Here is a 12963-nt window from a genome sequence, read left to right as displayed (position 1 = left end):
TAGTGTACTGCACATTCGATAAAAAAAAGATAGGAAAAAAAAGTAAGAAAACACGTGGGACGAAAACACAATAAAGTGATGGAAGATTTGGTTTTTGGAATCGGGAAATTCTAGGAATTCGTTCACGTTTTTTTTTACTAGCATTTTGTTTTTATTTACTTTTTTTAAATATATTTTCGCCTTATTTAAAAGTTTGGTTTCTCTGTATTTATAAAGCTCTACGTGACCAGCATTAAATTTAATATTTTAGAAACTACTAACACGCTTCTATTTTTTAGAGAATAGTTAAAATTTTCGGTTCTATGTTCTCGATAGTAAAATGTTAACTTCTGAAAACTTTCTAGAGAAAAAATTCTAATTTTTTATTCTTCTTTCAGCATAATGATCTAAACCGAATTGATTTTTTCGACGCTCATTGTGAATAATTTTATAATTTTGATAATACTCGAACTCTTAAATTTTTAAAACCTGAAATTCCACTTAGATCCAATCAGTAATCATTATTTACTTAGATTTCGTTTCCTTTACAAAATTATTTTAAGTAAAATGCAAATAAAAAGAACTGACAATTTATTGTCTTTTAAAAATATAATTTTTTTAATGATAATTTAATTATGAAGAGCGCATGTATTTGTAAAAAAAAAAAGCAATTCAATGATTCTACCGATACAAATTCAATAGTTATACACCATTACTTTTTAACCGCTTACCAATGTTTTTATTACTCTTATTATGCTCCGATTTTAAATACTTTTTTGGTTTGCACGAAAAATTATAATACAATTCCCCCCAATGAATTTTTTAAAAAATATTTTAGGTTTNAGGTTGGAATTGTATTAGTCTAGTTCCTTTGGAAATAATTTATATTGTTGTTTTACCGAAGTTTATGAATTTAGTAAGCATATTTAAAACTCAGTTTATTAATTAAACTAAAAGGTAAATGTTATTCCTAGTAAGTGGAAGTAGTTGTGCTTTTTTCATATTATATCCAATTCAACAATTCTACCGATACAAATTCAATAGTTATGCACCATTACTTTTTAACCGCTTACCAATGTTTTTATTACTCTCATTATGCTCCGATTTTAAATACTTTTTTGGTTTGCACGAAAAATTATAATACAATTCCCCCCAATGAATTTTTTAAAAAATATTTTAGGTTTATTGTGAATCAATTTCTTTTGTACACGAACGTTGTTAGGGTTTAACGTGAATAAATAACACTTATGCATCATTATACTTTACGCTCATCACTTTTAATATAAGCTAGCTATATTGCGTTCGGTTTTGAACCAAATTTTCCTAACTATTATTCAGTACATTAACTGCTACTTCTTATGAATTAAGAGTTCACGGTGCAAAACTGTTTTTCTGTACTGTTATGATTACTATAATCTTAAAATTTTTTGTGTTTTTATAGAACTGTGAAAACGATTCTGGAGAAGTTCTATTGTTGCTGCTGATCTAAGCGCAAATTTAAGATTTATTTATAATTTACAGCATTTTAAAGTCCTTGTGTCAATATTTGATCTCAGTTGAGTAGAATTCAGTAGATGGATTATCAATATTTGATATCAATTCAGTATTAAGACTATAGAGATGTCTAAACTGACGTCATTCCACTTAACTGTCTACTGGCAATCCATCAATGATCAATCAGTTACAGATCAATCAGCAACCAATAAGAATACATTTCTATCAGGATGGAATATAAATCATCAAATAGAAATAATGCTAACGACAATTGTTTGATTTATTTCACTCATCTCGCATTTTTAGTATAGCCTCTAGCTTAGTCATCTCTATGCCACTTTAAAAATGTATACACCTATGCTAGGTTAACGCAAATTGACTCTTTTAGTTAAATTTGAAATATTAGAGCAATTTTCACCTTTTAAAAATCTGTTTTTAAAACAAGATTTTAAAAGTTACAAAATATCTGGAATTTCGGGATAGCTGAATTATTTTCTTAATTTAAATTTATTATCTGATATATGATAAACGCTAGGGAAAGTTTGATAAGAATAAAATTTCTTCGCTAGTCTTAATAGCTTTTAAAATTTTTATAAAAATTAAAACATGTTTTTCAATCAACTTAATGCAGCTTTTCCAAGTTTCTAAAATATAATTAATAAAATCACGTTTTTTATTTTTTACCTTATTTCCCGATAACGGTGGGAGAGAGAAAAAAAAGCTACTTATAGCAGCGGATGAGCTAGTTCACCCACTAAAGAAAGCGTTATTTAAACACTTTCCACATCTGCATAAAGATTTGGCGCAATTTTGGCGCTTCCTTTTTTAGGGGAAAAAAAAAATTCTTTTTATCGCGAGAATGACATGTGTGTGCTCGGAAAAGAACGGAATAAAATAAGCAATAGAATGGAAGAAAAAATTAAAATAAAAAAAAGGGTGGTTCTAAAGAACTTTTGAGCGTGGTCTAAGTGCTTCAATTTGATAGAAAGCGCTAGGTAAAATAGCTTGGAAAAGAAAAGGTTGGAACGGGGTTTCGGAGGGGGGATTTAGTTTAAAAAAGATTTCCATTTCGTATTTTTAATGGAGAACGTTTAAGTGATTAAAAAAGAAACGAAAAGGAGCAAAAAAAAGTTGGTAAGAAAAGTGGGGGAGGAAGTTTTAAGATAAGCGAAACTGGAATAAAGAGTTATTGTTTTACCTTAACACAAAAGGCACATTTCAAACGCAATAAAAGATTAGGAATGAAGTTTTGACTATCAAAAGAGAGAGTAAATAGAATGAAAAAAGCTGTTATTTTCGTCCATTTAAACAATATTAAATGGTAATACAATTACATTTAAATGTTTTGGAGCCAAAAATGGCGTTAATAGTTTAAAAGAGGAACACAAAAATGCATTTATTTTGTTACTCGAAACATAATGCAATTTTCCTTGGAGGCGAAATTTCATTTAATGCCTTCTAATGCTTTTGATAAAGGCAATTATGTAAACAAATTTTCAAATAAACGAAATAGCTGTTAGAATTATTGCAATTAACAATTTTTTTATTTTTAAATTGCATAGTAAGAACATCGAATTAAAATGCATTCAAAATTAACTCTACCGTGCCTCGTATTAATTTGTTGCAGAAATAATTAACTAAAAGCTAATAATTGTCATGGTTTAATTGTATTAAATTGAACAAAATTGAGCTGGTAAAATTATTTTACGCATGTTTTGTCGAATACCTTTATGGTATTTAAATACAAGGCAAAAGGTAGGTACATAAGTCAATATTTTGACTAATCTTAAATTATTTTACTACTTTGGGCTATTCTATTGCAATAACATAAAATTTGAATGTCTAACTAAAATTTTCTAGTGAAACTTCGTAATGCAAATTGAGTTCATTTATCGGTCGTCTCAAAAATGACCGATTCATAAAATTTATTAAAGAAAAATGAATGGTTTGCTGCGCTCTGCTTAGGAAACAATTTTGTACTCTTTTTTTAAATTTCAAAATTAGTTGCAAAATATGCTAACAGATGGGTCTGATAGAAAAGTAAAATGTTTTCGCGATAACCACTCTTTGCAGGAAAATGTGACAGTCTGACGATCAAACTAACAAATGAAATGTTTTGACATATAGTAGAAAGCATTATTTAATAGTTTTTCTAGTCAGCTGCGCCATCTGTTGACATTGTTGCTAATTTTGATGGTTGGCTGGAATAAATATTTGTTTCCTATACGGAATGCAGAAGACCATACATTTCCATCTCCGTACGTTTTTCTGAAATGAGTTGTTAAATTATAGGCCATTTTTCACCCTCTATAGCTTAAGGAGTTTTATTGTAACTAGTTATCATAAATGTTGGACCTTTAATGAAATATTTTAAACACGTTTAAAAAATAAATTCTGACAGAACCTCTTAGAAGTATTTTTGTATCTATAATATTTATTAAAAAAAAATGCTACTGTACATTTAAATGATAAATGAATGAAGTTTGCATCCCAAAAAGATATGAAATTCGCAAGAGAATGAAATTATGAAAAATTACTAGAAAATAAAAAGAAACAATGATTTGGAAACCAACAGTTTCTTGGGTTTGTTCAAAAATCACCTCCCTGACAAGTGAGAAATTCCTAAGACCTCTCTCTTAGGAATTTAAATGGTAAAGTGCAGTTGGAAAAAAAAAATTTCTTCGCAGATTTGGGGTTAGAAAAGACAATTTTTGCTGACCCTTATCCTAAACTGAAATAAATCTCAACCGTAACAAAACTGGACTGGTACTGAAAAAAAAAGGAAAAGCTTCTTTCCGATAATCTTTGAGAAAACTGTGCCCAAGAGGAAACCAAAGCTGCGGTAACTGCGCTAAACGGTGTGCAGACGGGGCTCGAGCAAGAAAACTTCAGTCGGCGCTATCGATAACTTTTACCACCAGAGCAATCGTCTTTCCAAATCTCCAGCTAATGGACCCCGATGAATATTTAAGCCCCTGTCTTTTCGCGCCCCTGCTATTGGGACTGTAACGGGGCGCTATTATTCTTCGTTAAAGAGAAACATCCTACGGGGAACGTCAGCTGGTGGTTTTTGGAGTTGGAAAGTAGATAGGTATATTTCGTTTCAAAATGAGATTTTTCTTTTTCTACTCTTTAATGACTGCGCTCGCTCAAGATTGGTATATTTGTCAAGCGGCAAAAAACTTTCCAAGGGAGATGAGTTATTTCGATTTCGCAAATGAATCATTTAAACTTGTCGAAATAGCTTCCTGGATAAATAAAAGATAGCTGTGCATGAATAAAAAATAAACTTTTGTTGGTAAATTGAAGCGAAATATTTGTGTATTTTGTTAGTGTTTTTTTTTTTTTTTTTTTTTTTTTTTTTTTTTTTTNTTTTTTTTTTGTTGGTATATTGAAGCCAGGTGCAAAAGTACCAAAAAGATTTTGAAGTTTATATTTTGTCTTTGGTAATTATTTGAAACTGTAACTCCAATTTTATACGATTAAGCAAAATATTTGATATAATGCAGGAATACATAGACTTAGTTATAATGTAATGTGTCCCGGAGATACATATATAGAAATTTGAATCATGCTTAAAGTAACTAGTTTAAAATGCTCAATTATAATTTTTTTAACTAGTTACTATCTATAAGTACAAGTTAACTAACTATAAGTAGAGTATAATATACTGAGTACGATATTATGGTCCAATATCACGTCTTCTCTCAGCACCTACTGCAAAGAATCATACTGTTCTTATAGTTTTGAACAATTCTTCATTGGCTTCGAAAATCTATATAGTTCAAAAGAATATTTGGCAGTGTAAAAACTGTTTTTCCATCTCAAAATAAATCATCATGCCATTATATGTCCGTCCACTAAAAATTGATTCCGACCAGTATAATAAACTATGCGTAACGATCGCAAGGTATTAAATTAGTACCAATTTTCGCAAATCATTAACTATCTGCAACGGTTGATAATAATATCGTATATTTGTAAAATAACTTGTAAACACCATCCAGTTTTTTTTCTTCCTTATTTTCCATTAATTGCAAATATTCAAAGAGTATTAGAATACTAAATATATATTGTTGTGTTAAGTCTGTTACGGATAGCTAACAACTTTTTCTTACGGAAAGTGAAAATAATTCATGCTAATTGAAGTTACTTTGACTAAAGGTAAAAGTAATCTTTATAACGTTTACTATGTTTAGCAAAAACACGACTCGTGTATTTACCATAAAATCCCTACTATTCCTAAAAAATAAGTTTTAACATACCAAAATTTTAATCGTCTTCCGCATCTTTTTTCTTCTGCTTAAAAAAACATTCTTGGAAAACCCATATTCTTCATAATTCATAATCCTTGGGGCACAACCTTTCGAAGAAAAAGACGCAGAAAATGGAATGTTATTCATACACTCTTTTAAGGAGGGGCAGATGGAACATTTTCGTGGTCTATTAACCAGGACCTTTTCAGGGTGGACTATATCAGGAAAAGTGGATTAAAAGTAACATTTCTGGCGTAATTGTCGACCAACAAAGAACGTCATTGAGATGGGCTGTTGGTGTTGAGAGACCTCAGAGGAAGGCGGTGGGTTGTGGGGTGATGTAATTTGTTCGATCTAATTGCGAGGGAAGAATGTACAAAAGACAGAAGAATTACGCCAAGATAGCTGTTGTTTGATTGGTCGGAAGTGTTTTTGCCAAGAACGTGCACGGTTTGCGTAAGTTTGCCCAGAAAAAGCAGTTGCGTAGAAAAAATTGTGTTGGCACATAACAGAGCAAAGACCTTCAAGGGCTCATTAACTATCAGAAACTTGATGCGATTAAGTTAAGTTCTGTTCAAGTACCCTTGAAGTAATTTAATAATTTAACTCTAAAAAAAGGATGAAACATGGAATCCAATTTAACAGTAGTATATGTGGGGTTAGTTAGATTTTTCTGAAAATGCTCCAAATTGATTTTAAGACTCGGAGTGAATTTTTATTGTGTAAAATGTTTATCTAAAGTGTGTGTTGCGTATATATATATTGTAATTTTATGTATTGTAATTTTATAAATTTCCAAAATCTAATTTTTGGAAATTTTATTATTTTTGCACCATATTTGTTATCCTTTAAATAATGCATTATTCAAAATTTTTCCCGCTTGGAAGAAAATATGTATATCACTATCCCATGCTTGCGTGATTTGTTTTCCTTCTTCTCATTACGATACTTTCACGTAACACACACTAACAATACTTTCACGTAACACACACTAACGATACTTTCACGTAACACACACTAACGATACTTTCACGTAACACACACTAACGATACTTTCATTTAACACACACTAACGATACTTTCACGCAACACACACTAACGATACTTTCACGTAGCACACACTAACGATACTTTCACGTTTCACACTGTTTGGTAAACGATTATTACAGTTTCAGTAACTTTTGAAAATAAAAAAAATTTGCATAGAATCCGATCTATTGTGGAAAAAAAACTATACACTTGTGTCTTATAAATGGATAATTTTCATTTTTGTTATCATTATATACACATATGTATTTAGTATACATAGTTTGCTTAATTATAATGAGAATTACATTTTTTTAATTCTGCAAGTACAAAATTATGTTTAATTAATCAAAAAAAAATTTTTTTTTCCGATTCAAATCGTTTGGTAAAGAATATAGTTTTTCTCATTGTTGCCAATATTATAAATTTCATTACGAAATTATTCGAATTTATTTAAAATCGTACCAAATTTTTTATTATGAGCTAAATGATGTAATGATTAATATGATTATTGTTGATATGATGATGAAAGATGTTATGTAAGATCTAAATTATAATTTTATTACTAAATAGTTTTTTTAGAAAAATTATTTTAAAAATAAAAGTTAATTATGTCTTGTACATAATTTAAAAAAATAAAAAAAGTAGTTAAAATGCATTTTTTAAAAAAAAAATTTATGTATATTTATTTTTGCATTAAAATTAAATGAAAAAAATTATATCTGAATAAACTTATATCACTGTTCTATTTTTATTTACTTCAATTTTTTTTAAAGAATTTTCAAATTAAAAGATTTTAAGAAACTTTTCTTCAAAACAAATATTTGCTCCTTTTTTTATTAATTTTTAAAAGCTTATTAATTAAACAAAATATTCTTTTATGTTAATTGTTTTTATTTAAATTTTCCCCCTAAAATCAACATCCCGTTCTGGAAGAAATATTTAAAAAGAATAAGAAAAATAAGTTATGCTACGAATATTTTTTTCATTCTTTTGCAGCTTCATATAATATTTTTTTTACTCTCCTTCTTTTAAATGCTGAAGTTATGTTAATATATTTTAAATAATGGCAACATCGTATTCTCCACTAAAGGTGCGGTGTATTAATGCTCAATTATACCATGGAAAAGCTTTAAAAAATCTAAACGGCTTTTTTTAAAGAAAAAAAAACTTGTTTTGAAGCACAAAAACGCATTCTAAAAAGTACATCATTTGTTATTACATGTTTTATAATTTATTTTCTCCCGTTGAAAAGCTATTTTTCCTGCTGTCCTCTTATTTAGTAGCGAAGAAAAGAACTTTATTTTTCACACAACAGTTTACGGTAATGAAAGAAAAAAAATAGTTCCATTTCCTTTAATAAACTAAGAGATGTTTGAAAAAATATTAATGAAAGACATGCTGGAAGAAAAAAAAACTGATATTATAAATAATTGAAGAGTTGTTAACGAGATTTTCATTTATTTAATGTACCATTTCGGTTGCCTGCTTGAGTTTTTAAGTGGTTTATTTTATTATTTGAAAGAATCATTTGTTTTTTTAATTGTACTATAGTTTGAAATTTTTTATGCACTCAATTTTTGTATGACGAGATTACTTTTGAAAAAGAAAATTTCTGATTGCCAATATTTTTTTTTCAATATTTTACAATCTAATGTAATGCATTGGGTTTGAGTTTAAGAAAGAATTGGATTTTTTTTTTTAAGTGATAATTTTTGTAAAATTTTGCCCAAAATTTTTTTTTGAAAGGAGTTAAATTTTGCATAAAAGTATTATAAGATGTAAACGTTCGTTATAATATTACAGCTCTACGGTTGTAGTTACAAAGAGAAATTTTTGAATGGAAACCCTTACCTTTTTCCCACGAAACTTGATTTTTACTGTAAAAATCTATGCTAGAAATGAAATAATTTTTTAATAACTTTTTTTTAATGAAAAAGCAGCTTCGCTAGGCCAAGATCAACGTGTTTTGTTAATTCTTAGCTTGTTAGCAACATGGCAGCTCTATTGAATAATGAATAATGCAAGTGGCATATTGCTTCTTTCATCTTGGTTTAGCGTCGCTTGAATTCGTGTTTTGTTTCCTAACCAGATCAAATTACAGTTAATACTTTAATTTTATGTATATACAAATGTAATTAATTAATTATTTTCTTTTTCTTCCTAGATGTCTGCGAACAGAACGTGTGACAATACATAAACACCTTTGCTTGTGTCTATTGTTAGCGGAAGCCGCTCTTGTAATTGGCCTAGAACAAACGGAAGAACCCAAAGCTTGTTCTGTACTAGCTGGTCTTTTACATTACCTACTTTTGGCAGCTTTTGCGTGGGCCTTTTTAGACAGCTTCCATCTTTACATTTTACTGGGAGAAGCAGATGTACACCCCGATCGATGGCGAGTTAAATGGTATTCTGCCGTCGCATATGGAGTTCCAGCCATAGTTGTTGCCATATCAGCCATGATAGACCCTGCCAGTTATGGCACTGCAAGCTATTGCTGGCTAAGAGTGGACAATTATTATGTTTTCAGTTTTGGTGGACCAGCCATAGCATGCGCTTTGGTGAGTTGATACTTTATGTTTTCGTTGATACTTTATTACGGGTGAGTTGATACTTAATGCTTTGTCTTATTTTTCTTTATAAGATGACGTCATTAATATGTAAATATATGTAAAGACCTTTTTAAATATTACATATCAACGTCACCCTTTTACTCTTTAATAAGTTGTGAAAAAAACACAGTTAACTAACAGATGGAGTATGGTGAAAAAAAAACACAGTTAACTAACAGATGGAGTATGACATTACATGTTCTCTATATAAATTTTGAAGTAATTTTAAAGTTATTTCACAGTGGGCTCTGATGTCAATATCTCAATGTATTGCGTCCTATGCGCATCCGCAGAACAGGCTTGTGACGTAGATTTTTTTTAAAATTTATGTCAGAAAATTTACGACACTTATCTATTTTGCGGTTATGCAGAGGACGTAGTACGCTGAGATGTTGTCATCAATTCCCACTTACAAATAACCCTTTAAGGCCTGGCATACAGAGAGTAGTACTTTACGTTGCAGTAGGGACTGTTTTATTTTATAAACGGCGTTGAACAGGACACAATTCCGAGTTAACAACTACCAATGCTCAACTTTGTAATTTTGAACCCAACCTAGAACACTAGGGAGTTACTGAATTAAGCATTGGGAGAAAAAAATCTTCGTGCAGGACTGTTTGCTGGAACTAATGCACATTTGAGTTGCATTGGGAGAAAAACCATGAAAACCTCTTATTGTTAGCACGGCAGCAAGGGAACTAACACTTGTCTGGAAAACATTCCTGAGGATGATCTGAAGGCATGCCATCACAATTTTGATCCTCGGCTGAGGGGATAACTCCTCCTCTTTGGTAACCCAGTGATTTTCGCGCGAAGTCTAGCACTGCAATAGAATAGTTTCGAAGGCACATCAAAGTGGTCACTCATCAGCTCACTGACTTCTGCCAGTGATGCTGGACTTCTACTGCGAACCATGCCTTACATCAGTCCACTGTGGAGCTATGTCATGCTGATATATAGTTTTGTCAATATTTATCAGAATCGCAGGCTTTTATTTAGATGGCGCGTTGCATATTTGCTCTACGGAATTGCAAATAAGAACTCTTTGGTTGACAACAACTCAAATTAGTTACAAATGTTTTTATCAACACATTTGGCAAAATTTTATCATATCTTAGAGCTGAAAAGTTCAATAATAACAGGAGAACACTCTACTGTTAAAAAGAAATTTTATCAAGTTCCTCTCCTTTGACCAGAATTTGAAAAGAGTTCGATAACATTTCTAAGAGTGTTCTTATGTAAATAAGGTCCCTGAATAAAATATTTGTAAACTTAGAGAACATTTTAGCAGACTCTTATTAAAAGTGTTCAGATTTCATCAAAATTTTAATATAAATGTGCTATATCTTTTTTACAGGCATCAGTATTGTTTCTTTTTATGACTGTTGGTAGAATATGTTCGCAACGAAATAGTACAATACCTATCAAAAGCAAGGACCAGACAAAATTAACAGCTATTAAGTAAGTAGAAGAAAAAAAATCAATATCAATTTCAATTATGGTTTTACGACTAGTTTGAGATATGTTATAGTTAGTTGTTACACTTAAAGTATTTGACATTTATAGAGAATTATTTTAATCCTTTTATTTATCTCAAATTCGTAGAATTCGGTAACTGTCCTGTTATATTATTTTTATTTTGTATTATTTATTTATTTTTTTGTAACCAAACTCTAGTAAATATCAGTTAACATAAATCTTATTGTGCACAGAATTTGTTTTTCTGCTCTTCAAGCAATGTTTTCCACAGAAATATTGCTTCGAAGTCCAACAGGAAAAAAATTATCCTAATTTTCCTAAACGTTTGCTTTCGTTGGTGAAGCAAAGTTTAACTTAGTTAAAGATAAAATTTGTAAAGATGTTTGTTAAATCTTGTTTGTTTGTTAACTTTGTTAAAGATAAAATTAACTTAGTTAAACAAAGTTAAAGTAAAAAATTTCAGTTATTTTACTAAAATTTTCCTGAACTCGTAGAATGTTTTCCAGCACAACAAGCTTTCTCAACAGAGAAGCTAAGTTGAATAGCATTATTTCGCTTTTAATCTTCATACGTGAAATATCCAATGAAAAGTTATAATTTTTTACTGCATATTTTAACTAGATAGTAATTTAAACTCAAAATATTCACTAGTACTCTTACGTAAATTTGACCTTTTTGTTTTAATTATGGTCACATTATAGCAGTGTAAATTAAGAAAATGTTTTACTGTTTCCGTCACGAAGAAGAAAAGAAGAAAAAATTTTTTATAGTCTCAAGAAAGGGAAAAAATATATATATAAATGTCAGTTATATAAATAAAATAAAAAAGAAAATATAAATGTCATAAACACTTCTTATTCCAAGCTTTAAATTGAAGATAATTTAATTTTCTCTTTCTTTTTTCTGTCTACTCGACAGTTTGGAAAGACATTTTTATTTGCTTTATTTAATTATTTCAGTTTGTATGTATTAGTCTTTCTATTTTATCGACTTTTCTAATATCAAATAAACAAAATATCTTCTTTTGACATTTTTGTTAATATCTATCAATTTGTTAAAGAAATTATTTCGTTTTTTAAAGTATATTATATATTTCTCTAACTAAAAAAAAATATTAAAACTATGCATTAAAAGATTCAATCTTATAATCTTTTACGTAAAGAAAAATTACATTTTTTAAAGTATGTAGCAATTTTTATTTCTAATAATTCCATGAATTCTTATTGTGACTCTTTATTTAAATAGTGTTCTTAGGTAAAGCAAGTTCCAATATCTTGATTATAATTTTTTAATGACGTATTGCGTGCTTTTGATAGTAACTTTTTAAAGGGAATAAGTACATTTTGTATATTGCACCTTTTGCTTAAATTCGTTTTTATTTTCCATGATAAAAATTTATAATTGCATCAAAATTTAATTATTAGAGGAATGTATATTACACATAGGTTTACATTTTATACTCTCGTCAAAATATAGCTGCTTTGATATTTTTAAGCATGTCTTGAGCTTCTCTCATATGCAACTTTTATTTAGTATTATTCAATTTTAAAATTTTCGGTTGTATATTTCATTATCTTTCGTTATGTAAAAATGACGATTTTTAACGATTAATGTGCTATTTTTATAACTGTTTTAAGCTTCAGGGGCTCGATTGGGTAAGGGAAAAACCTGGAGTTGTCAGGGAATTTTATTTTAACTCTTAGATTGTTTTGTTTGAACTCATTAAGATACGCAAAAATAAAAAATCTTCATTGATCTTAATGATTTTTCATCTAAGTAAGAAAATGTTACCAAATACGGAAGGATCCCTCAAAGTTCAGTATTTTCGGGAATATATTATACTAAGTTTAAAACAAAAATTTTGTTCGAATTTTAATTTTTTTTTTTCATTTATTTTAGCGTAAAAGCTACAAAAAACGCTTTTAATGTATACCAACGAAGATGCAATTCAAAATATACATTGGATTATAATTTTGCATGATGTTTTATTTTTCTATTTAGAAAGCAAAGAAAAAGCTATTCACATCTTAAAAATATATATTGAATTCAAAATATGCATTGGATTATAAATTTGCATATTTTTTTCTTACTTAGGAAGAAAACGAAAAGCTACTGAT

At 29.1% G+C, this 12963-nt stretch overlaps 1 protein-coding gene across 10 annotated transcripts in view; it reads left to right on the top strand.

Annotated features, from left to right (window-relative positions):
- The window catches only part of LOC107451346 (latrophilin Cirl), a 627655-nt gene that overhangs the window by 584714 nt on the left and 29978 nt on the right, over positions 1 to 12963 (top strand). For all 10 annotated transcript variants that reach the window (XM_071177653.1, XM_043039805.2, XM_071177651.1 and 7 more), the window contains 2 exons: positions 8923 to 9316; positions 10725 to 10828. In XM_071177653.1, the coding sequence (XP_071033754.1) occupies positions 8923 to 9316; positions 10725 to 10828 (498 nt within the window). The remainder of the gene's footprint in view (positions 1 to 8922; positions 9317 to 10724; positions 10829 to 12963) is intronic.

This window comes from Parasteatoda tepidariorum, chromosome 2 (assembly GCF_043381705.1).
Source record: "Parasteatoda tepidariorum isolate YZ-2023 chromosome 2, CAS_Ptep_4.0, whole genome shotgun sequence".
Classification (NCBI taxonomy): domain Eukaryota; kingdom Metazoa; phylum Arthropoda; class Arachnida; order Araneae; family Theridiidae; genus Parasteatoda; species Parasteatoda tepidariorum.
This window is presented reverse-complemented; position numbering and strand designations above follow the sequence as displayed.